Genomic DNA, 25850 nt, shown 5'->3' on the forward strand with positions numbered 1-25850 from the left:
GCCAGGACATGCATTTGAATCATCTGGCATTTGTTCAAAAGGTGCTAACTTGTCTGGGGTATACCATAAATGAAAAGAAATCACATCTGGTTCCCTGTCAACAAATTATATTCCTGAGAGCAAGCTTGAACACAACTTTCCAGATGGCTTTCCTCATGCCAGAGAAACAAATTCATTTGACAACTTACTTCAAACTAGTGGCCACAAAAACCCTGCTGTCTGCAAGGCAAATAATGCAAACCTTGGAGGTTTATGGCCTTGTGCATTCTACTAATTCTATATGCAAGACTGCTCATGAGGAAACTACAATGGTGTCAACATTCTCAGGATCTAGAAGCAATGATACCTATCATACCTTGCCTACAGTTAGAATTCCATTGGTGGGCAGAGGCCTGCCACCAAAACAAGGGACTACCATTCACTCTATCCCTTGCCGCCCAAACCCTAACAACAGATGCATCCGACTATGCATGGAGGGCACACCTGACAGGGAAGTACATTCAGGGCAAATGGAACCCAAGTCAAATGCACCTGCATATCAATCAAGAAGATACTTGGACGATTGCCTGATTCAGGTGGACAGCCAGGACTTGCTACTACAGCACCTGGCATTTATAAAGAGACTTCTAACTTCATTGGGGTACACCATCAACGAAAAGAAATTACAGCTGGTACACAGCCAGCAGATTGTATTCCTGGGAACAAGCTTGAACACAACTTCCCAGATGGTGTTCTTCACTCCAGAGAAACAAATATATTTGACAAACTACTTCAGTCTACTGGCCACCAAAACCTGGCTGTCTGCAAGAAAAATACTGCAAGCCCTGGGATTCATGGCCTCTTGCATTCTATTAATTCCAATATGCAAGACTACATATGAGGAAACTTCAATGGTACCTAAAAAGTCTCTGGTGTCAACATTCGCAGGACCTGGAAACAATGGGCACAATTGACAACTGGCTTAAATGCTGGGGTTCAGTAGATTCACAGTTAATAAAAAAGAAAATTATAGAACACTTAGACTTATGCTTACGTACAGTAACAATATACATGGAACGTGTGAAATTATCAGGCAAAACTAGAAAATTGTATTGACAGATGAAAAATTGAAAGGTTTTGACGGATAAACCATCCTTTGGGTTTAGGAGGAATAGAAACATAAAGGATATTTTAAGTAATGAAAGAGAAAAAAAGTCAAGCAGGTAGTAGTTAATAAGGGCACGAGACCCTGTGGGATATGTAAAGCATGTAACAGCATAGACAAAAACATTACCTTTAAACATCCGATCACAGGCAAGGAATATATTTTTGGGGCAAGAGTGAATTGCAACACCAATAATTTTGTATACCTTGTGACATGCCAATTGTGCACCTGCTATTATGTAGGCAACACAAACTGTAAATTTAAGGATAGAATTTTAGATCATTTGTCTGCTATAAAAACAAGGAATGAACACAATGCCCTATACAGGCATGTTTACAACAATGAGGGACATCATTTTAAGTGTAAGACCATCTGGAATGTAAGGAAGGGACATAGAGGTGGGGGTCTAGTGAATAATACAGAGCTGGAAGAAACTAGGTGGATAGTTGAATTGACAGCACATAGACACCCAGGACTGTATGAGGAAACCCCTTTAAAACCCGCACTCAAAAAATGGCGGGTTCAGTACTAGGACCTGATTGGTTGCTATTTCATTTTAAATAACAGAGTCACTGTTTGTTTTTTATCTGAAGAAGGGCACAGCCCAAAAGCGCTCATCATTTTGTATACTCTGCTGCTATTTTATCGTTTTTACAGAAATAAAAAAGAAAGTAGAGTGGTGGTTGCTGCTCTTTGTTTTGTTTGAAGTGTACTTCTGTTTTAGCAGAACAACCTTTGGTGAGGAGACTCATATTTGCTGTTTTGGACTTGGGAGTCTCGGACAATGGACAAATTTGGGAAGTAGGTTTACTCTTCCAACGACCTTTGCCATATGGTCGTTGAACTTACATTTTACCTGTCTTCAGAGGGACCTGATCACTGAGCTCTCAGACACTTTGGCAGGGGCAGTGTCTGACGAGGTACGTAATAAAGTTGCCTCCCAGCTTGCAACCCTAGAATCGATATCCAACTTGTCCACGCGGCTTATTGCTCACATAGCCGAAGGGGCGGCCAGGTCAGCGGGTACAGGCGTTGACATTAGGCATCATGCCTGAATGCGCTTGTGTGATTTTGTGGACCCCTTTAAATCTTCCTTCGTCAGCGCTCCTGTTGATGCTACCTCATTGTTTGTACCCAAAGTCAGAGACATGTTGGCCAGGTGTGAGGATGGAAAGATCCTTTCTGCTGTGGGAGTATGTTTTTCAACTCCTCAATGACCCTACTCTAACAGTCAGAGGAGTGGGAAGATGTGGTTCAGGAAGTCCCGAGGGCCTTTTTGGGACACACGTGGCAAGTTTTCTCCCTAGGGCAGAGAAGGGAGCTCATCTGGAAGATAACCCTCCCATGGCAGAGGGGGCCCGCATAACCAGGGTTACAGGGATTCCTTCCCTGAACAACTTACCAGTGCTCCTGAGTGGCGGTCCAATTGCCTACCACTGGAGGCAGTCGGGGGAAGAGTCTCTGTATACCACTTAGCCTGGCAGTTAATAACAATGGATGTTCATCGTGTTACCCTGCTGCAGTCATCACACTTGGGTTATCCTGTTGTCAGGCGGTCCCGCAGTCGGCCTGAATTCCAAAGTCTTGGTCCGGCGTCGGTTGCTGTCACTTCTTCCCTGACGTCAGTGCACCAGGGGTATATAAGAGGCATCCAATGCCATTTTCTTCAGTCTTTCTTGCCGCGCGGTGCCCGAAGCAGAAACAGTTCGCAAGTGCCGGTCGGCCGACACCTGAGATTTTCGAATCGAGTTTCAGTCCGAAGTCTTCAAAGCTAAGTACCCCGTTGGGGAACCTTTTCTTGCCTCAGTCCGATGTCAGAAAAAGTTAACAATTGCATTTCTTGTGGGAAGCAAATACCTCATAAGGACTTTCATTCTTATTGTATACCTTGCCTAGGCCTAGACCACGACGTCACTGGTGGTCAGTTTTGTGCTAGGTTCAATAAGCGAACTATAAAGCAACGCTTTGATTTCGCATGACACTACTTTGGTAGGAAATTTAATTACACTATGCCGTCGGAGCTACCGGCATGCATAAAACATGCAAAGGTAAAGGCAGGCAGCCTAGATCCAAGCCAGATTCCGAGGCCTCGGCTGGGCCGGTTGCCGGTTCTCCGGTTTTCAGTGAGGCGCCTACGCAACCCCTGGCTACCGCAGAATTGGAACCCCAGACCACTTTGGATTCTCTAGCAAAATGTTCTAGGCCAACGCAGCCATTTTCTTTAGGCCCTACCAACGACATTGCAGAAGAAGCCGGTGCTGTAGAAACACCTTCGGTTTCAGAAGGTGTCTTCAGACCGACTACTCTCACCATAAAATCTTATGCTAAGCTTAAGACTCCTCTAAAACCAAAAAAGACTGCACTTCAATCTCCAGTTCAAGGCCCCATGCCTAAGAAACAGATGCTTAAAATGGCTGAAGATTTGATTTCTTTAATCAGGGGTTCCCAACCTCCGCCCGACAAAAGGCCTAGGCAAGAGGAGGATTATGCCTCCTCTGATCAAGTGTCTATTTCCTCAGGCTTCTCTGGGGAGCAGGATTACTTCTTATGAAGATTCTGATGCTGGAGATTCTATTCCCGCAGCTTCTCCCCCTGAAGGATATTCCTTTGGGGAAACCTTACATACTATGAGGGAACATTTCCACTGGGAAGGTCAGGACTACTCCGACTCAAAGAAAAGGCTCAGAGAGTTTCTTTTACTCCCCCAGCACAGACCACTTGCTATCCCCCCAGTTTTAGACATTGTGGATGATGTTTACTTAGAATCTAGTTTAAATCCAGATTCTCTGCCTCCTGCTCCAGCCAAACCAGATGAATAATATAGAGTGCCTGACTCACACAAAGTCCTTTACAAAAGCCCTGTTGCTGATCCATAGACAATCTCCCAGGGTCCCAAAGGGGCTAAGGCTTCTATGGCTAACAATCCTGTACCCTCTGAAAGAGACTCCAGAGCACTAGATAGGTGGGGGAAGAAGGTTTACACCTCAGCTACTCTAGCTATGAGAGCACTAAATTGTCAATTTCACATGCTTAAATACCAGCAATTCCTAATGTTTCAAATAAAACAAAAGATGAGCACGCACCCTCAACAGTCTGAATTCAAGGAAATGCAGGATCTGTTGTATGTAGCTGAACAGGTGGGCAAACATACTTTACAATGTGGATTTGATTCCTTGGAAGCTTCCTGTAGAGCAGCTCTTACTGGGTCTGTTATATGTAGGCATGCTTGGTTAAAGGAACAAACTCAGCCTGATCATGTTAAAGCAAAGTTACTAGATGCACCCTTACAGCAGGATGTCTTATTTGGGGTTAAAGCAGAAGAGGTTTTAAAGAAAATGGAGGATAAGGCAAAATCTATGCAGACAGTCAAAGATTTCTTACAGGTACAGCCCCCACGCTTCAGCAGAAATTGGCCAACAAAAAATTGGTCCTTTCCAGCTTCTGACAGACCACAGAGGGGTAAATACAGGTGCCCAAGGGGCAGAGGACAAGCACAAATCCCTTACAAACCTCGACAATGGGCCACTGCAACACAGAAGGGAGGAGAAGACAGGTCCCAAACTACTAGAGGGCAAACACAATGACTTAAACCTCAAACTGCCAAGCAAAACTCTCTTGGCAGCTCCCTTGGGAGGAAAATTAGCACTTTTTGCAGACAACTGGCACATCGTCACTAAGGACAAATGGGTCCTAGACATTATCTCACAAGGATACAGATTCCATTTCCACACCTTACCAAGGATAAAAGGAATGCCAAACCTGCCACAAAATCAATGGGCAGAGGCACAAAAACAAATTACAGCTCTCATGGACATGAGAGCCATTCAACTGGTACCTACAGAGGAACAAAGCTAAGGATTTTACTCAAGGCTCTTTCTAGTCCCCAGAAAGGACAATGCTTGGAGACCCATTCTGGACCTTTCAATTCTAAACACCTTCTTGCAAGTACCCAAATTCAAGATGCTAACACTTCAGCAGCTTCTTCCCATGTTGGGCAAGAAAGCTTGGCTAGTAACGTTGGACCTCAAGGAGGCATACCTGCATGTCCCTATCAGACAAAATTGCAGAAGATACCTTCGTTTCATTGCAGGTTCAACCAGTTAACAATTCTCTGCACTGCCCTTTATCTTATCTACTGCGCCCAGGGTCTATACAAAATGTCTGGCACCAGTAATCGCATACTGCAGACGAAGAGGAATTCAAATATACCCATACCTGGATGACTGCCTCTTCCAAGCAGAAAGCAAGGACATTCTGTTACAACATCTGGCTTTTGTAAAACACCTTCTAAGTTGCCTAGGGTACACAGTAAACGAAAAGAAATCAAAACTAGTGCCCTCACAAAATATGACATTCCTGGGTGCCAGCTTGAATACAACGGCCCAGATGGCTTATCTCACGCCAAACAAACCGCTACAACTAACTCAGTACTTCAAAACATTGGAAACAAAGACCCAACTCCCTGCAAGAAAAATTCTGCAGGCCTTGGGCTTCATGGCATCTTGCATACTACTAATACCATTTGCAAAACTGCATATGAGGAAATTACAATGGTACCTAAAAAGCGTATAGAATCAACACAGCCACAGCTTGGAAACAATGATATCTCTCATTCCCTGCCTTCAATAGGAGTTTCTATGGTGGTCACAGGCATGTCACCTCAACAAGGGTCAGCCTTTCACCTTACAACCCAGTCAGGCAAGCTATGACAACAGATGCATCGGACTTCAGGTTCACAGGTTACAAAGGTTCATATCACGACTTCAAGTGATACTCTATCACGACAAAGTCCCTGCTCGCTTAGTCTTACAACTTCAACGGTCAATGGTTGCGAAAATCACTCTAGTTCCATTGGCAAGATACCACATGATGTTGCTGCTGTGGCTCCTGGCATCACAGTGGTCTCTCTCAACACACCCGATGTCTTACTTAATCTGCATAACCAGCCAGTGCAAGTAGGAAATAAGGTGGAGGATGAACTCAGAACAGGACCTATGGAATCACCCTTTCACCCTTGCTCAGCCCAAGGCCGTAGTGACCACAGATGCATCCCTGATGGGGTGGGGTGGGGAGCATTTTCAGGGAAAGACAGTCCAAGGCACTTGGTCCCCTTTAGAGGCCAAATTGTATATCAGCATTGTAAAACTGAGGGCCTTGCTTCTAGGCATTTCAGTCGACCCTCCTTTTGGGGACGTTTGATATCCAGTCAGACAACATGGCAGTGATCTGGTACATCAACAAACTGAGAGGAAACTGATCTTACCCCTTATGTCGGGAAGCCCGAAGAGTGTGGCAATGAGAGATGGCATCCAACCACTTTCTGATACCAATGCACATTCCCGGGCATTCCAATGTGATTGCAAACTGACCAGATGTGTTCTCCTGCCTCACTAGTGGTCTCTCAATCCCAATGTAGCAATGAAGATTTTCTGTCACTGGGGTCAGCCTTGCTGTGACCTGTTTTCATCTCCCATAAACCACAAATGCAGCAGCTACTTTGCCATGTCCTCCCTTCAGAGGGAGTCCCCAAAAGATGCTCTTCTACATGATTGGCCCCTGGGACTGCTTTACGCCTTTCCACCCTTCCCCTTGATTCCCCAATTTTTGAAGACGGTCCTACTGTTGAGAAGCAGAGTAATCCTCATTGTGCCTTATTGGCCCTGACAAGTCTGGTTCCCCTTTCTCTGGCCTCACCTGGTTCACTGGCTGTGGAATCTGGACCCAACTCCAGAGCTGCTGTCCCACCTACAGGGGATGGTCCATCCAAATCTATACAGTGTCAAGCTGAAGGTTTGGTACCTCCACTTCCAGTATTTGCCAGGCAGAAAAATCTTTCTTCCCCAGTTCAGAAGATTCTTCTGGCTTCCCATCAACCAGAACACTTTGTGAGTAAATGGAACAGGTTTGTGCTGTGGTCTCTTGCAGGGAAAAATTGACCCTTTTTCAGCCTCACTTGAAAATGTTTTAGAATATTTGTAAACTGTTTTCCTATCAGGACCTTCAGCTTCTACTATTAGGGTTCACTTAGCCGCTATTTCCAATTTTCATAATGGATTTGATGACCTTTCCTTAATGTTTCACCATCTTTGCAAAAATTTTTTTTTGAAAGGCATCTTGCATTTGAAACCACCCTTTAAAGAACCCATCGAACCTTGGAATTTAACATTAGTTTTACAAAGTTTAACCCGTCAACCCTTTGAACCAGCAGCCACCTGTGATATTAAATTCTTATCTTGGAAGACCCTTTCCCTGGTAGCCATCACGTCAGCCAGAAGAATATCAGAATTGCAAGCCTTGTGCGTGAAACGTCCATACATTAGTTTTCACAAAGAGAGATCATCACTCAGATCCACCCCCCCCTTTCCTTCCTAAGGTGGTATCGGACTCGAATATTAACCAAACTATAGATATACCAGTTTTCTTTCCAAATTTCTCAAATAAGGGAGAATATTGCTTACATTTGTTGGATGTGCACAGACAATTATGTTTTTACTTGAATAGAACAAAATTAGTTCGAAAATCAGACCAATTGTTTTTGTCCTTTTTAGGCACTAAATTGGGCAAACTGGTTTCCAACGTTACCTTATCAAAATGGTTAAGCGATTGCATCATCTTTGTTTACAACCAAAATAAACTGAATCTATCAACAAAAGTCAAGGCTCATTCTACCAGATCAGTTGCCACTTCAATAGCCTGTCAGTCTAGAGCCTATATGGATGACATTTGTGCAGTGGCCACTTGGGTTATCCTTCATACCTTTATCACGCATGGGGAAAAGCATCCTTTGGCTCTATGGTGCTCAGTAATATCCTTCCATAAGGCCTCCCGGGATGTAAAGTAGCTAGGGACTCTGTCCCATCAGTCAAGAATGAGTGAAGATTAGCAACATCAGATAAAGAAGGTATGTTCTTACCATAACGTTCCATCTGTGTTGTTGATCTTAATTCATTCTTGACATCCCACCTTCCAACCCCCTCCAAAGATTCCTGGAGGTTCAGATCTAGTCCTGGTATTGTAGTAGGGCAGTTGCTCTAACAAAGCTTCTACCTTTATTTCTATCTTTACTTCTACGGGCAAAACTCGATCTGAGGAGAAGGGAAGAGAAGCACTATGGGTAGTCTTAGCTCACGAGTTTCTGGCTGGCGCAAGCTTGTTACAATGGCCGAGTCTGTTCCGAGACCCAACAATCACGAATGACTGAAGATCAACAACACAGATAGAATGTTATGGTAAGAACATAACTTCTTTTTCTTAATGTGCAAGGTTATTGTGTGTAAAACTAGTACTCATAGAATGAAAAGCTATTCAAGTGTTGGCACACTAGATAGTTTACTGTGTCTTTCTGTGTAATGAAAACTTTAAGTAGAAGTACTGACACTGATAATCTTGATTACTTTGTCTTGGCCTTATTTTGTTGTATTTTTTTTTCCTCAGGATAAAGAGCCACGAGGAATCATTCCACTTGAGAACCTGTCCATCAGAGAGGTGGAGGATCCCAGGAAACCGGTATGCATAATACAGTGCTTTTAAAGAGGAGGCTGCAGCAAAAAACTTAGAACCAGTATATTAAAGATACTTCCTGAATTAGTATCTTATTTCTTTTGTCGTTAGGAATCTGTGTACTTGTATAGACATTGCAGAGGGATATTGCTTTCATGTCATCTGCATTGATTTCTGTCTTTCTTAAAGGTGTTATTTCTTGGATAGGGGTACATGATGCTGTTATACTTCTTAAGGTATTACTTATTTATATTGAAAAAGGTAGGAAAGGAAAGGTTGGGCTGGCATTTTGTCATAGGATCTGCTGTTGTCCTTTTCATTCTTCCTCAAAGAATTGGTTTCAGATCCGATCCTCGAATCTGACTCAGATTCATATTTCAGACTTTGGATCCAACTCTCGAGCTCCACCCTCTACCCGTAATGCCCTAGTGCATCCTCATTGCCCCAGTTCTCATTTGCCGCCATTGTGCTGAGATTGTACGAGCCTTCTTGCGAGTGTTGATTTTATTTGGTTCATAGGTGAATTTGTCTTCTGTGCTTAAATTTTTTTTCATTTTCTTGTTCTTTACCTCCCTCTTAGCTTTCAGTTCCTTCCCATTGTCGGGCTCTTTACTATTTTAAAATGGTATTTCTTCTCTTACCGTAGTTGGTATTGCCTGTCATATCCTTTACACGGGGTAATTCTTTGATTACCGTTGCTGGTAATTTTTCCTCTTCCATCCTTTCTTTTTTTCTTCCTCTTAAGAAGAAGAAGAAAAAAAAAAAAAAAGAAACTTTCCATTTTCCCATTTTAGTGTTTCTAACAAAGTTCTTTTTTATCGTAGGACTGTTAATACCTACTTTCCTGTCATAGCTGACAAGCCGACAGGATTCAAAACATGCACTGTTTGTGAGCATAAAATCCCTCACTTGGATGCTCACAAGGAGTGCATTTATTATCTTGGAGCCACCCATCTGGATACTAATTGTAGTATCTGTGCTGCATTTAATTCCAGGGCACTAGCAAACCTATTTTGAAAGGACTCCCTTCTGCTTCAGTACCTTCTTCATGGGCTCAACCCCCCAGCAAAACTTCTAAATCTGCTCCTTTGGAGCACAGAAAGTGCTGTCCACCAAAGTCCCCTAGGACTTTGTCAAAACCACCTACAAGAATGTTGAAATCTTCAGATCCGACGTTCTCTGATCTGAAAATTTGTTCTAGGGATCCAAAATCATGGGATCATACAGCTTCCGATCCATACCTCTCAACTTCTTACAGCAGGAAATCTGGACAAAGCTATAAATAGGGGAACAAAGGCCCACAAATAGGGACAATTTTAAAATATTACTCTTACAAACTTAGAAAGTAGATAAAATAACCGCTTTTGCACTAAAATGAATTTTGTAAAGGGTATAAAGTCTGAAACGCAAATGTCTGTCATGAGTTCCTGACTTAAATCTTTAATATTTTGCCAATCATTTGCTAGAAAACCAAAATTTTATGAGAAATGGACCAAAAATATGAGGCAACAATCTGGACATTCTGGTAAAATCTATACAGTTGAGAGTTATGTTCGGATCTGATCATAATATCAGCAAGTACCACTGCTTCGGTCTCTGATTCTAGGGCTTCAGATCCAAAGTCTGGCACTTTTCACAGAGTGCCCGTTCTCAAGAATTCATCCTGGATCCAGTCTCTCTTACTTTACACACTCCGTTCATGCAAACTCCTAAGAAGCGTTCCAGGCCCCAGTCCACTACATCCTGCATGTCCTCCAGAAGTCTCTCATAAATGGATGTGGATAGGATGATGCAAACGTTTCTCAGAGCACAGATGTAGATGGGAGTCATTCTAGCTCCGTCCCCTGTTAGATCTATAAGTCTTCAAACCAGTGCTCACACAGTACGGTCTCCCTCTCTAATCCACCCTTCAGTTTCATATCCCCAAGATCTAACAGCCCAGAGATGTCCAGAATCGGATCCGAAGAAAATCACTTCTTTTCTGAATGCATCACTGACCAGTTTTGCACCTATACTGTCTGATCAAAATGGGTCTTTGAGCCGAAGTGTCAGCGTCTGGTCCGTGGAGCCAGGATCTACTCTGATGTTATTGAATCCATCATTGCCCCTCGGAGCCTCGGCACTGAAGAACTTGGGCCCAGCTCTCTCCTGCAGGCACAGATCGGTAGGAGTTGTGATCTACTCATACTGGAAGTTTCAGCTCCACTGCAGATGGCCACAGCTTCTCTGGGCCCATCTGCCTTCGAGATTGTGGAAATGGGTTTTTCTCTCCCTAGAGATCCAGTCTGTCATCCCTTGGATCCATCCACTATTCCCTCTTCGGTTCCAAGCTCTGAGTCAGTCAGACTTATTCCACAAGGACAGACAGTTACACCTAGCTTCCAATAAGTTCCCATAGAGGAACTCCCCCTCTCTTCAGATACCTCCCCTGAACATCCCCCGGAGGAGATCCATTGGAAGAGAACATGCAAGAGGAGGCACATAGATTCCCCATTGGAATCTGTCACTGATACTGATTTTGAGGAAGAGTAGGGTCCCCCATATCACCACCAGATGATGTCTCTTTTGGAGACATATTAGAGAGCCTCAGGCAGAAAGGTGATTGGTCTTCTGATAAATGTTCATCGTGCATACAGCTGCAGTCCTTACATATGGGTTATCCTGCCATCAGGCGGGTCCTCGGTCGGCCGAATTCCAAAGTCTAGGTCCGGCGTCGGTTGTCGTCGCTTCTTCCCTGACGTCAGTGCGACAGGGGTATAAAAGAACCAGCCGACGCCATTTTCTTCAGTCTTTCTTGCCGCGCGGTGCCCGAAGCAGAAGCAGTTCGCAAGTGCCGGTCGGCCAGCTCCTGAGATTACGAAAATTTGGAAACCGAAGTCTTCTTAAAAGCTAAGTACCCCTTTGGGGAAACTTTTCTTGCCTCAGACCGATGTCAGACAAAGTTAATAATTGTATTTCTTGTGGGAATCAAATACCGCATAAGGATTTCCATTCCCTCTGTATACCTTGTTTAGGCCCTGACCACGAGGCCTCGGCCTGCCGCTTTTGTGCTACATTCAACAAACGCACTATTAAGCGTCGGGCGGAGTTCGCCCAGCATTATTTTGGAAAAGCATTTAACTATACTATGTCATTGGATACTCCGACTCTGGTTTTGTCTAAAAAACGAAAAGACAAGGACCGACACTCGAGGTCCGCGGCCTCTACCAACACCATGCCAAAGCCGGCTACACGTGGTCCGGTTCTCAGTGAGGCGCCTACGCAGCCCCTGCCTACCGACGACCTGCCTTTGACGGTGTCTCCTGTACCCGAGGTCGCAGGCTCCTCGGCCCACACCCCGACTACAGATACCGAAGCCACTGTCGGAGTTGAAACTCAGAATGTGGACAGGTCCACCTCCACTCAAGGTGTCTTCAGACCTTCCTCTTCTTTTTCTGTCAAGGCTTTCACTAAGTCTAAAGCAACCATGCACTCTGAGACCAGCTGCACAGGGGCCATCTCCAGGCCCCATGCCTAAAACAGATGCTTAAAATGGCTGAGGATTTAATTACTCTTATCAGAGGTTCTCAACCCCCTCCAGACAAAAGGCCTAGAGTGGAGGAAGATTCCCCCTCCTCTGATCAGGGCTCCATTATTTCAGAACACTCTGATGATCAGGAACATTCTTACTCCCCTTTTGAAGACTCTGATGCGAAGGAGTCCATTCCTTCTGTATCTTCCCCTGAGGATTACTCATTTGGGGAAACTTTGCATACCTTAAGGGAACACTTCCACTGGGAAGGCCAGGATTATTCTGATTCCAAGAAAAGGCTCAGGGAATTTCTTTTGCTTCCTCAGCACAGGCCTTTGGCTATGTCTTGGACATTCTAGATGATGTTTACTCGGAGGCCTGCTTAACCTGGATTCTCTACCTCCAGCTCCAGTTAAGCCTGACAGGTACTACAGGGTCCCTGACTCACACCAATTTCTTTACAAGAGCCATGCTGCTGACCCAGAAACCATCTCACAGGGCCCCAAGGGAGTTAAGGCCTCCATTGCTAAAAATACTTTGCCTTCCGAGAGAGATTCCAGATCCTTAGAAAGGTGGGGAAAAAGGTATATATATACCTCAGCTACCTTATCTATGAGGGCCTTAAACTGTAAGTTTCATATGCTAAAATACCAACAGTTTATGTTATCACAATTGAAAAGTAAAATGTCACAACCTGAACAACCAGATTTGAAAGAGTTGCAGGAACTTGATACATAGTGCAGAACAAGTGGGTAAGCATACCTTACAATGTGGTTTTGATGCTCTAGAGGCCTCATGCAGAGCTGCTGTTACAGGATCAATCATACATAGGCATGCCTGGCTTAAGGAACAAGCCTTACCTGATCATGTCAAAGCTAAATTACTAGACGCTCCTCTTCAAAAGGATGTATTATTTGGTGCTAATGCTGAGGAGGTATTAAGGAAAATGGAGGAAAAGGCTAAATCAATGCAAACTGTGAAAGAATTTCTACAGGTACAACCCCCACGTTTTAGTAGGAATTGGCCTTCCAAAAACTGGTCCTTTCCTGCCACAGACAGACCCCAACGAGGCAGATACAGGCACCTGAGGGGCAGAGGACAATCCCAAGGATCGTACAGAGGCAGACAATGGCAAGCTCCTACACAGAGGTGGTGAGGACAGCTCGCAGTCTATCAGAAAGCAAACCCAATGACTTTCCACTTTGCATGCCAACCAGATCTCAAATGGCAGCCCCCTTGGGAGGAAAGCTGGCATTATTTTCAAAAAATTGGCATACTGTCACAAAGGACAAATGGATCCTGGACGTTATAAACAGAGGCTACAAATTCCATTTTCACACCCTTCCAAAAATGAGAGGCATGCCAAACCTGCCACACAATCAAAGGGCAGAGGCACAAAGGCTAATTACAGATCTCAAAAACATGAAAGCTATTCAAGAGGTACCTATGCACGAACAAGGTTAAGGGTTTTATTCCAGGCTATTTCTGGTGCCAAGGAAGGGAAAAGATTGGAGACCTATTCTGGATCTATCCATCCTAAACACATTCCTACTCGTACCAAAATTCAAGATGCTCACTCTACAGCAGCTTCTTCCCATGCTGGGCAAGGAGTATTGGCTGGTAACATTGGACCTCAAGGAGGCATACCTGCATGTCCCAATAAGACAAAATTGCAGAAGATACCTCAGATTTCTTGCAGGTTCAACTCATTATCAATTCTCTGCATTGCCCTTTGGCTTATCTACTGCACCCAGAGTATTCACGAAATGCCTGGCATCAGTAATTGCCTACTGCAGACTTCAAGGGATACAAATATATCCCTATTTGGACGACTGCCTGATCCAAGCGGACAGCAAACACATCCTTCAGAAACATCTGGCTTATGTAATAATGTTATTAAACTCTCTGGGATACACAGTCAACAAAAAGAAATCAAGACTAATACCTTCTCGGAAGATAATTTTCCTGGGTGCCAACTTGGACACAAACACCCAGATGGCCTACCTCATGCCAGAAAAACAGGGGCAACTAATCCAATACTTCAGAACACTAGCAAATTGCACCAGGCTTAATGCAAGGAAAATCCTGCAGGCTCTGGGATTCATGGCATCTTGCATCTTACTAATCCCATGTGCAAAGCTGCATATGAAGAAGCTACAATGGTACCTGAAAAACATATGGTCTCAACACAGCCACAGTTTGGAAACAATAATACCACTAATTCCATGTCTGCAAAATGAATTTCTGTGGTGGGCTCAAGCATGCCAAACAAACACAGGCCTCCCTTTCAGCAAGCCTCAAGCAAATCAAGTCATCACAACAGACGCCTCGGACTACGCCTGGGGGGCGCACATGACAGATCGGTGCATTCAGGGCAAATGGTCCCAAAAAGAAAAGCACCTTCACATCAATCAAAAAGAAATGCTAGCAGTAATAAATGCTATTATAGCTTTCAAGAACTTTCTAAAACCAGGTCATCTATTGATAAGAACGGACAACACCACAGTTATGTGGTACATAAACAAGCAGGGAGGGACACATTCTTACCCCCTATGCCGACTGGCCATGTCACTTTGGAACACGGCCATGGACTTACAAATGGAACTACAAGCACAGTATTTGCCAGGCAAGGAAAACGTACTGGCAGACAACCTAAGCAGGATTATGACAGATCCACACGAATGGAAGCTGCATCCAAAAGTTTTTACAGAAATAATCCAAGAATGGGGAAGACCAGACATAGATCTATTTGCCTCCCACAAAAATCATCAATTGACAAAATTCTGCTCAAGGATCTTCCATCCAAAGGCTTGGAGAGTGGACGCTCTCTCTTTCAGCTGGACATCAATGACAGTTTATGCCTTTCCACCTCTTCCTCTGCTGCCCAAAGTTCTATTGAAGACCAGAGCAGACAGACCAAAGATGATCCTCATTGTTCCGGACTGGCCAAGGCAACACTGGTACCCACTCCTGAGGAGCCTGACGCATTCCCCACCATGGACCCTGCCTCGAATGCCTCCTCTTCTGACTCAACACAACTTCAAAACTCTTCACAGTCAGCTAAAAACTCTCAATCTAGCCACATGGAAGATTCCTTAGCATCACAGCAGGCCCTACTCTCCAAGGAGGTGCAGGATGTCATTTTGGAGGCCAGAAGGCCATCAACTAGAAAAGCTTACTCTGCAAAATGGAAACGTTTTTGTGTCTGGAATGAGAAAAAGGGCCAGGACCCTGGAAAACTGAATTTACCACAAATACTACAATATTTGACAGAAGCAGTGGACTTACTTTCTCCTCCATCAAAATCCATGCCTCAGCCATTCCTGCAGAATACAACACTGATCCACCTTTATTCTCGCACTCTCTCTTAAGACAGTTCCTCAGAGGGGTTAAGAATTTGAGACCTCCAAGGAAACAACCAATACCTGCTTGGGATCTTAATTTAATTCTGGAAAAACTCACCCTGCCTCCTTTTGAGCCAGCTGCTTCAGCAGATTTGCAATACTTGTCCTGGAAAACAGCTTTCCTTCTGGCTATCACCTCAGCTCGTAGAGTTTCAGAATTACAGGCTCTCATGGCTGTCCAGCCTTTTATCATCTTCCATCAGGACAGAGTTTCCTTACGAACCAACCCATCCTTTATGCCTAAAGTGGTATCCAGGGTAGCTTTAAGTCATGCCATACACTTACCTACTTTTTATCCTAATCCTCAAAACAAAGGGGAGAGATTGCTACATTCCTTGGTCATCCACAGACAACTGCGTTATTATTTGGGCAGAACAAAGCCTTTCAGAAAATCAGAACAGCTCTTTGTGGCCTATGCAGTAGGAGCTCAAGGAAAACCAATTTCCAAAAAGACAATTTCAAAATGGATAGCCCACTGCATACGCTTTTGCTATTCCTTTCATGGCAAAACTGTACCTGCAGGCATTAGAACTCATTCCACCAGGGCCACAGCCACCTCTACAGCCTTTCTCAGAGGAGTCCCTACCAAGGATATCTTGGAAGCAGCCACTTGGAGTTCTGTGCATACCTTCTCCAAGCACTACAACTTACCATTATACTCCAAATCTAGAGCAGGCTTTGCCACTGCAGTCTTGCAGGGCATTTTGGCTCCCCCTAATTACACCTAATGCCTACCACCCCTTTCTTAGCTTTGGGATTCTACCCATATGTAAGGACTGCAGCTATATGCACGATGAACATAGTACAGTTTTGTACCTACCATAAATGTAGATGTTGAGTGCTAATACAACTGCAGTCCAGGTTTCCCTCCTTCCCCTCTAGGGGTATTCTTTTATGGTGTATTTGCTTGCAACTACTATTTTTTGATTATATTGCATTGCATTATTACCTAATTTTATGTATTGCCTTCCTTCTGGGGGCACCTGACATCTGGGGCAAGAAAAACTGAAGAAAATGGCGTCGGCTGGTTCTTTTATACCCCTGTCACACTGACGTCAGGGAAGAAGCGACGACAACCGACGCCAGACCTAGACTTTGGAATTCGGCCGACCGAGGACCCGCCTGACGGCAGGATAACCCATATGTAAGGACTACAGCTGTATTAGCACTCGAACATCTACATTTATGGTAGGTACAAAACTGTACTTTCTTCTTCATAGGAATCCGTATTTTTGGAAACTTTTGGATCTGGCCCATCCACATCTTGCCCCCCCCCCACGAGGATGACCTCATTGACTTAGTTTTCCACCAGACATGGAAGGAGCCAGATACCGTTGAGCATATACCAAAACGACCTGACAGATTCTTACCTCCCCCTGAGGATACATCCCAGTGAAGCAAAGGAGTCCCAGTAGATGCCATTGTGATGATGGCAGCCAGTAAAAAAGATTTAACAGAATAGAGCTTGTCTGTCCATCCACCAAACAGAGTCAAGGGCACTGGACGGATTCAGAAAGTGAGTCTGTGCTTCAGCCACATCCGCCTTGAGGACTCAACTATCTGGCACATTTTGCAAGACTACAGAGAGATTTGACCAAAGAACTATCAAGTTGTCTCTCTCAGACCATATCTGCAGAGGATGTCAAAGGATCATCTTCTCAGCTGGCCACTCTCTTGTCAGTTTCCATTACATCAATGAGGTTGATCTCTGACACAGTTGAAGGCACCTCATGGGCTGCCAGTTCAGGCATTGCCATAATGAAACATGCCTGGATATGGCTATGTGACTTTATGGAGCCTTTCAAGACGTCTTTCATCAGTGCTCCCTTTGCTGGTATATCTTTATTTGGTCCATCTGTAAAAGAAATGCTTACCCACAGCGAGCAAGAAGGGAAGACCCTGTCTGCAGTGTGAATCAAGTTTTCTACCACCTCAACTAACCTTTTCTATGAATCAGACAGGCAGTAAGAAAATGTGAATGTTCTTCATGTTTCACTATTGCAGTCATCACACTTGGATTATCCTGCCAGGGGTAGCCCTCAGTTGGACCAAATACCAGAGGCTTAGTATTTCTGCATCGGTTGCTGTGGCTTCATGACTGACATCAGGTCATCAGTGGTATAAAAACAGGCAGCCGACGCCAACACCATTACACCAGTCTTTCTTGCTGAGGAGCTCGAAGCAGAAGCAGTTTGCACGAGTGCCAGTTGACCACTACCTGAGTTTGCGTTTCCGAAATTGAATAATCTTGAAGTCTTCTGAAGCTAAGTACCCCTTTGGGGATCCTTTTTTCTTGCTCTAACCAATGTCAGAAAAAACTAACAATTTTCTCGCCTGTGGAAAGCAAACACCTCACCGAGATTTCCATTCTTACTGCATCACCTGTTTAGGTCCAGACAGGGATGAACCTCGCTGTCGGTTTTGTGCTTTGTTCAGCGCCCAAACTATTCTTCGTCGGGCCCTTATTGTAGCTAAATAGGTTCATAGGTTGGTACTAGGCTATCTGCCCGAAGGCATTTATAAGCCTAATCTGAATGTGTTGGCTTTCGCCGCCCCCTTAGATTAGTTCCCTGTGCCTCTGTCCAGCAGAGCCACTGAACTGATCCCCGAGGTAAACTTTCTGATGTCCTTCATGGATGCATCTGCAGTCATAACAAGTGGGTTGTCCTGTCGTCAGGCAGCCCTTCAGTCGGCCGGATTCCAAAGTCCGGGTCCGGCTTCGGCTGATGTCGCACTCCACCCGACGTCATCTCTGTTGGCCTTCGGGTATAAAGGCATCAGCCAACGCCATTTTCCTCAGTCTTTCTTGCCGCGTGGCGCGAAGCAGAAGCTGTTCGCAAGTGCCGGTCGGTCGGATCCAGAGATTACTTGTACCGAATACTACTTCGAAGACTTCAAAAGCTAAGTACCCGTTGGGGACTCTTTCTTGCCTCAGCCGATGTCAGAAAAAGTTAACAATTGTTTAAACTGTGGGAAACAAATACCTCATAAAGATTTCCACTCTTACTGTCTGCCTTGTTTAGGCCCAGCCCACGGCGTAGCAGCCTGTTCGCCTGTGCTTCTTTCAACCGACGAGCGCTTAGGCCGGTCGGAGTTTGCAGAACAGTTTTTCGGTTCTGATTTTGCGTACATTATGCCGTCGGATCCTCCGACTACCCAATCTAGCAAAACGCAAAGATAAAGACCGACACTCGTGGTCCGCGGTTTCGGCCGAAACCACGGTCAAGCAAACATGAGTGTCTCGGTTTCGCCGAAACCGAGAAAACTGAACAAAGTACAGCTGAACCTATTCCTACAACTGAGGCCCCTGCTACAACTCTTGAAACGACTTCACAAATTTTACCCACTACGGTGGTTGACTTATCAGACACCATCCCCTTGGATGTTTCTACCCCAGCACGTGGTGCTGCTAGGCCTCCAGCAGCCATGTCCATTAAGGCCTTCGCCAGGGCTAAAGCAGCCAAGACTACTAAAACAGTGCCTGTTAAACCACCCACATCCAGGCCCTCTTCTAGTTCTCAAATGCTTACTTTGGCAGAAGATTTAATTTCTTTAATTAGAGGATCTCAATCTCACCCAGACAGGGCCTCTCAGCCCCTAGAGAAGAGACCTAGGGCAGAGCCCCCCGAGCCAGTGTCCTCTGATGATTCTGCTGATGAATCAGACATAACTGACCAGCCAGAGGCTCCCTTCTCCAATTTTGAAGATTCTGATGCTGAAGAATCCATCCCAGCTGCTTCCCCACCAGTTTAAACAATTGTTAACTTTTTCTGACATCGGCTGAGTTTGCGTTTCCGAAATTGAATAATCTTGAAGTCTTCTGAAGCTAAGTACCCCTTTGGGGATCCTTTTTTCTTGCTCTAACCAATGTCAGAAAAAACTAACAATTTTCTCGCCTGTGGAAAGCAATTCTCCTTTGGGGAAACCTTGCATGCCATGCGAGAACAGTTCCAATGGCAGCAACAGGATTTTTCAGACTCCAGAAAAAGACTTAGGACTTTTCTGCACCTCCCACAGCACAGGCCCTTAGCTATACCCCCTGTTCTCTCTGTGGTGGATGATGCTTTCAATGATGTTTGCTCCGCTCCAGATTCTTTACCCCCAGCCCCTGCCAAACCAGACAGATTTTACAGGGTGCCAGATACTCATCACCACCTTTACAAGGCTCCACTTGCAGACCCAGAAACTATATCCCAGGGCCCCAAGGCAGTAGCCGCGACCATAGCTAAAAACCCTATTCCTTCTGAAAGGGAAGCAAGGTCATTAGACAGATGGGGTAAAAGGTCTACACTTCAGCTACACTCTCAGCTAGAGCTTTAAACTGTCAGTTTCACATGATACAATACCAAGAGTTTATGCTGGATCAGTTAACTAAAAAACTAACCACTGATGAATCTCTTGATAAGAAATATGTATTAGAGATGGTAAATAACATACAACAGGTTAGCAACCATTCCTTAAAATGTGGCTATGATGCACTGGAGGCTTCATTTAGATCAGCCATGACAGGCACAGTGATAAGAAGGCATGCATGGCTAAAGGAACAAGCTTTACCGGATCATGTTAAAGCTAAGTTGCTAGATGCTCCTATGGACAAGACAAGTTTGTTTGGTACATCTGCCCAGCAGGTTATGAAGAAAATGGAAGAAAAGGCAAAATCTGTTCAAACTGTTAAAGATTTCTTGCAGGTTCAACCCCAAGGTTTAGCAGGAACTGGCCTGCCAAAATTGGTCCTTTCCTGACTCCACAAAATTTCAAAGGGGCAGGAATAGGCGTTCCAGAGGCAGAAACCAATCCAGAGGAGGTGCCTACAGAGGAAGACAGTGGCAAGGTAACAACAGAGGCACAGACACAGCCACTGCCACTACATCAACACAACCACAGTGACTTAACCCAAAATCCGCCTACCAGGAACAAATAGCAGCTCCTCTAGGCGGAAAGTTAACCTTATTTTCAAAGAACTGGCACTACATAACAAAGGACAAGTGGATTTTACAAACCATAGATCAAGGTTACCGGTTTCACTTCCACACTTTTCCAGTCAAAAGAGGAATGCCAAATCTACCTCCAAATCAAAAAACAGAGGCTCAGATAATGGAGTTAGCAAACATGAGAGCTGTGGAAAGAGTGCCAACAGCAGAGCAAGGAAAGGGGTTCTACTCCAGACTATTCCTAGTTCCAAGAAAGGAAAAAGTTGGAGACCAATTCTCGACCTGTCCACCTTAAATACATACATCATTGTCCCAAAATTCAAAATGCTGACCCTACAGCAACTTCTTCCCATGCTGGGCAAGGAGTCTTGGCTGGTAACTCTAGATCTCAAGGAGGCATACCTGCAAGTCCCCATTCGACCAATCTGCAGAAGATACCTCAGATTTCTTGCAGGATCAGAGCACTATCAATTCTCAGCATTGCCTTTTGGCTTATCTACTGCGCCCAGAGTATTCACAAAATGCCTGGCATCAGTAATCGCCCATTGCAGACTTCAGGGAATTCAAATTTACCCATACCTGGACGACTGCCTGCTACAAGGGGACAACAAAAGCAAGCTGACAACAGATTTACAAAGGGTCATTTACTTGCTACAAGCACTGGGATACACAGTCAATTTACAAAGTCAAGGCTGATACCATCCCAAACAAGGACATTCTTGGGCGGAATTGGACACAGTAAAACAAATGGCATTCCTGACTACAGAAAAACAAAAAGAACTCCCTCTATACTTCTTGGCACTAACAAAACTGAACAAGTTAACAGCAAGAAAAGTACTGCAGGCCTTGGGCTTCATGGCATCATGCATAATCTTGGTTCCATTTGCCAGATTACATATGAGAAAACTACAGTGGTACCTAAAGAATTTATGGTCCCAACACAGACACAGTCTAGAAACAGAAATCCCACTAATTCCATGCTTAAAACAGGAGTTTCTATGGTGGGCTCAGGCATGCCAGTCAAACTCAGGCCTACCCTTTCGCAGATGTCAAGCAAGCCAGACCATCACAACAGACGCTTCAGACCTAGGATGGGGGCCCACATGCTGGACAAATGCGTGCAAGGATTGTGGACACAGGATCAACTTCAACTGCACATCAACCTAAAGGAAATGCTGGCAGTAAAACTGGCAATCCAAAAGTTCAAACCATTTCTCAAAGAGGGCCAGTTGATGATAAGGACAGACAACACCACAGTCATGTGGTACATCAACAAACAGGGAGGCACTCATTCATACCCCCTATGCAGAATGACCTTGGAGCTGTGGACCCTGGCACTCAGCTACAACATCCAGTTACAGGCAATATTTGTACCAGGAAAGACAATACACTAGCGGACATATTAAGCAGAACCACCCGGATGCCCACGAATGGAAGCTCCACCCGGACATCTTCAAGACCATCTCAAAGAAATGGGGAATGCCACAGATAGACCTATTCGCATCACCTCTCAATCACCAGCTCAAGAAATTCTGCACAAGGACATTCCACCCATTAGCGTGGAAAGTGGATTCGCTCTCTTCCAACTGGAAAGGCCTAACAGCATATGCATTCCCGCCTCTTCCTTTGATACACAAGGTACTACTGAAAATCAAGGAAGAACGTCCAAGGATTATCCTGATAGCTCCAAGCTGGCCAAGACAACACTGGTACCCACTACTGAGGAGCATGTCTCGGAACAATATGTGGACAATTCCCCTGATGCCTTTGATGTTAACGCAGAACAACTACAGCATCATACATCCAAACCTAAAAACCTTGCAACTGACTGCATGGAACATCACATAACAGCAGCTATTCCAGAACTTTCCCAAAGAGTTAAAGACATTGTTCTTGAAGCACGCAGACCTTCAACAAGAAGGAACTATGCTGGAAAATGGAAAAGGTTTGTCATCTAGATGCGGAAAGAGGAAAAGATGTGTCAAACATAGATATGCCTAACATTCTGGAGTATCTGGCGAGCGTCTTCATTCAGGCCTGTCCTACTCCTCCATCAAGATACATGCATCAGCTATTTCAGCAGAATACAGCTTTGATACACCTGTTTTTTCGCACCCTTTGCTCAGGCAATTCCTCAGAGGAATCAAGAATGTAAAACCTCCAAGGAAACCACCATTACCAGCTTGGGATTTAAACTTTGTGCTAGAAAAGTTGACACTAGCACCCTTTGAACCAGCAGCAACAGCAGACCTACAACACCTGTCATGGAAAACTGCTTTCCTACTGGCAATTACTTCAGCAAGGAGGGTTTCAGAACTACAGGCCTTAATGGCAGTGCAACCCTTCCTAATCTTCCACCAAGATAGAGTGTCCATGAGAACTAATCCTACATTTATGCCTAAGGTGGTATCCAGAGTGTCTTTAAACCAGGCAATCCACCTACCTACCTTCTTTCCCAACCCACAAAACAGAGGGGAAAGAATACTGCATACCTTGGATGTACATAGACAGCTACGCTACTACTTGGACAGAACAAAAAATAGCAGAAAGACTGACCAACTTGTAGCCTATGCAACAGGAAGGGAAGGAAAAGCTATTTCCAAACAGACAATCTCCAAATGGATAGGAAATTGCATACGATTCTGTTACTCCTTCCATGGAAAACCAATTCCACAGAACATAAGACCTCATTCTACAAGGGCAACAGCCACTACCACAGCCTTCTTCACGAGGAGTGGCAACCAAAGACATTATTGAGGCGGCTACTTGGACCTCCGTGCATACATTTGCCAAACATTATAATTTGCCTCTATATTCCAGATCCCGAGCAGGGTTTGCCACTGCTGTACTGCAAGGGATCCTAAACACACCATAATCTACTTTTATCCTCCTCTCCTAGTTGGCTATGGTATTCTACCCACTTGTTATGACTGCAGATGCATCCATGAAGGACATAGTACAGTTTTGTACCTACCATAAATGTAGATGTCCGAACTGGATAGCATCTGCAGTCAGGATTACCCTCCCTCCTTCCCCTCTGTGGTACTCCTAGGGTGTTTACCCTTCTAATAGCTAGCTGTTGGGGGGGAGTCTTTTATGGTGTATTTGTTTGTGTATATGTACATACATGCTTATTGTTGTGTTTACCTCTATCTATTTGGAAACATTGCCATCTATCCAAATTTTAGCCTGCAAGAGGGCTACTGGCATCTGGGGCAAGAAACACTGAGGAAAATGGCGTCGGCTGATGCCTTTATACCCGAAGGCCAACAGAGATGACGTCGGGTGGAGTGCGACATCAGCCGAAGCAGGACCCGGACTTTGGAATCCGGCCGACTGAAGGGCTGCCTGACGACAGGACAACCCACTTGTTATGACTGCAGATGCTATCCAGTTCGGACATCTACATTTATGGTAGGTACAAAACTGTACTTTTCCCATCCACTCGTCAAGGTTTCTTTTGAAGAGTGTTAGCGAGGAGCTCTGCCTAATGTAGATTGGGATCTTGTTAAAAGCATGGGAAGTCTCTGTGACAGGAATCTATCCCTCCAGCATGTCTTATTTATTGTGGTGAGGTTTAGAACCCTGAGCGTGTGGCTCAAGGGGCTAAGGTTTTCTTTTGGTGGAGCATGTCCATCACTTCTGGGTTGGACATGGCCTTGTATGTCAGGCAGAGATCACCTCTGAGTAGGCGGTATGCAACAGAGTACAACTGGAGTTTCTTCAGTCGAGCTGCATAGGGCATCTGTTTTAGTCCAGTGATCCTCTTGGTGAGGTACGTCTGTGGTCTTTCCAGCTGTTGCAGGTGTCTTGTAAGGTACATCCCAAATGGGGAGTTGTACTCTATGATGGGTCTGATGAGTGATGAGTTAAGGGGCATAGTGACCTCTTCTGATCTGGATGCGAACCATTTTGTGATTAGTTGGGCCACGTAGAAGGTTTTTCTAACCACTTTGGCAATGTGATTATCAAAGGTGAGGTTACTATCTGCTTGGGTCCCCAGATCCCTTATTACGTCTTCCGTATTTAGGGGACTACCACCTATGTGGTAGCTTGTGGGTACTTTGTCTTTTCCAAAGAGGATGACTATGCACTTTTTGGCATTTAGCTTGAGGTCATGATTTTGGCACCAGGTATCCGTCTCAGTGAGACCCTTTTGGAGGATGATTGCGTCAGCCAGAGAGTCAATTATAGCCCCCTAGTGTAGCCCCTAGTTTGCAGTAGTCTGCGAACTTGGTCAGCCATAGTCCTCCTGTGCTTACATGTACCTCTGAGAAGTATATGCCGAACAGGAGGGGTCCTAGGACTGAGCCCTGGGGAACACCACTTGTAACCGGTTTAGAGTCAGACCTAGCTCCCGCAACTCTCACTCTGTGGGTTCTGTCCGTGAGCCAGTTGGCACCCCATCTTGTGAAGTAGGGGTTTATGTTCAGGCTGATGAGCTTGTCTATAATACCAGAATGCGGAATGGTGTCGAAGGCCTTAGCGAGGTCTAGGTAGGCTGCGTGTACCACTTTTCCCTCGTCTATAGCCTTGGTAACTGTCTCAGAGGTCCACCAGGTTTAGGAGGACTGATCTGCCCTTAAAGCCAAACTGGGTAGGGTCCAGTGTTTGGAGGTTCCCAATGTCTCTCTTAATGAGTTCCATGATGATGCACTCCATAGCCTTGCAGACCAAGCTAGTCAGGCTTATAGTGCGATAGTTCCCGGGGTCTGTTGTGGCTCCACCTTTGCGGAGCAAAATAACCATTGCTGTGTGCCACTTTATGGGTATGTAGTCAGTGGCACAGGAAAATAACTTGCTTGGGTGGTGTAAGCCAGGGAACCTTGTTGGCTAGGCTTGCGTAGGCCCTTGGGCCGGTAGCCTAGTGTACCTACCTATGAACCTATGGAGAGGCTGAGTTTGAACAGTGTGTTTAGTTGAGGGGTTAGTTCGTCTTTGATCTCGTGTAGGAGACAGCCTGGGACACCATCCAGTCCCATTGATGCTGCGTTTTTGGCTTTGGAGAGGGCTGTTTTAACCTGAGAGTCTGTGATTTCAGGGACTCTACATTCTTCTGGTATAGTTATGGGCCCTTTTGGGAGTGAGAGGGGTTGAAGTTTGCGCTGAACTTGTCTTCCAGGATGTTGGCGAGATCGGTCGGTTCAGTGTCTTTTGTGCCATTCTGCACTAACTCTGAGCAGATCTGAGCATTGCCACTTAGATTCTTGACCTAGCTAAAGAATACCTTGTGGTTATCTTTGGAGTCCTTGGCAACTTTTCTTTCAAAGCTCGCCTTGCATGATTTTATGAGGGATCGTAGTTTCTTGCTTATACTGATCAGGGATGTCTTCCCTTCTTGGGATTTTACTCTTTTCTGT

General features: G+C 44.9%; 1 protein-coding gene across 1 annotated transcript in view; it reads left to right on the plus strand.

Annotated features, from left to right (window-relative positions):
• The window catches only part of CYTH2 (cytohesin 2), a 1422969-nt gene that overhangs the window by 1152028 nt on the left and 245091 nt on the right, over positions 1-25850 (plus strand). The window contains exon 10 of the mRNA XM_044079709.1: positions 8579-8650. Within this exon, the coding sequence (XP_043935644.1) occupies positions 8579-8650 (72 nt within the window). The remainder of the gene's footprint in view (positions 1-8578; positions 8651-25850) is intronic.

The sequence above is a fragment of the Protopterus annectens genome, chromosome 1.part1, assembly GCF_019279795.1.
Source record: "Protopterus annectens isolate FY-2018-M chromosome 1.part1, PAN1.0, whole genome shotgun sequence".
In the NCBI taxonomy this organism is placed as follows: domain Eukaryota; kingdom Metazoa; phylum Chordata; order Ceratodontiformes; family Protopteridae; genus Protopterus; species Protopterus annectens.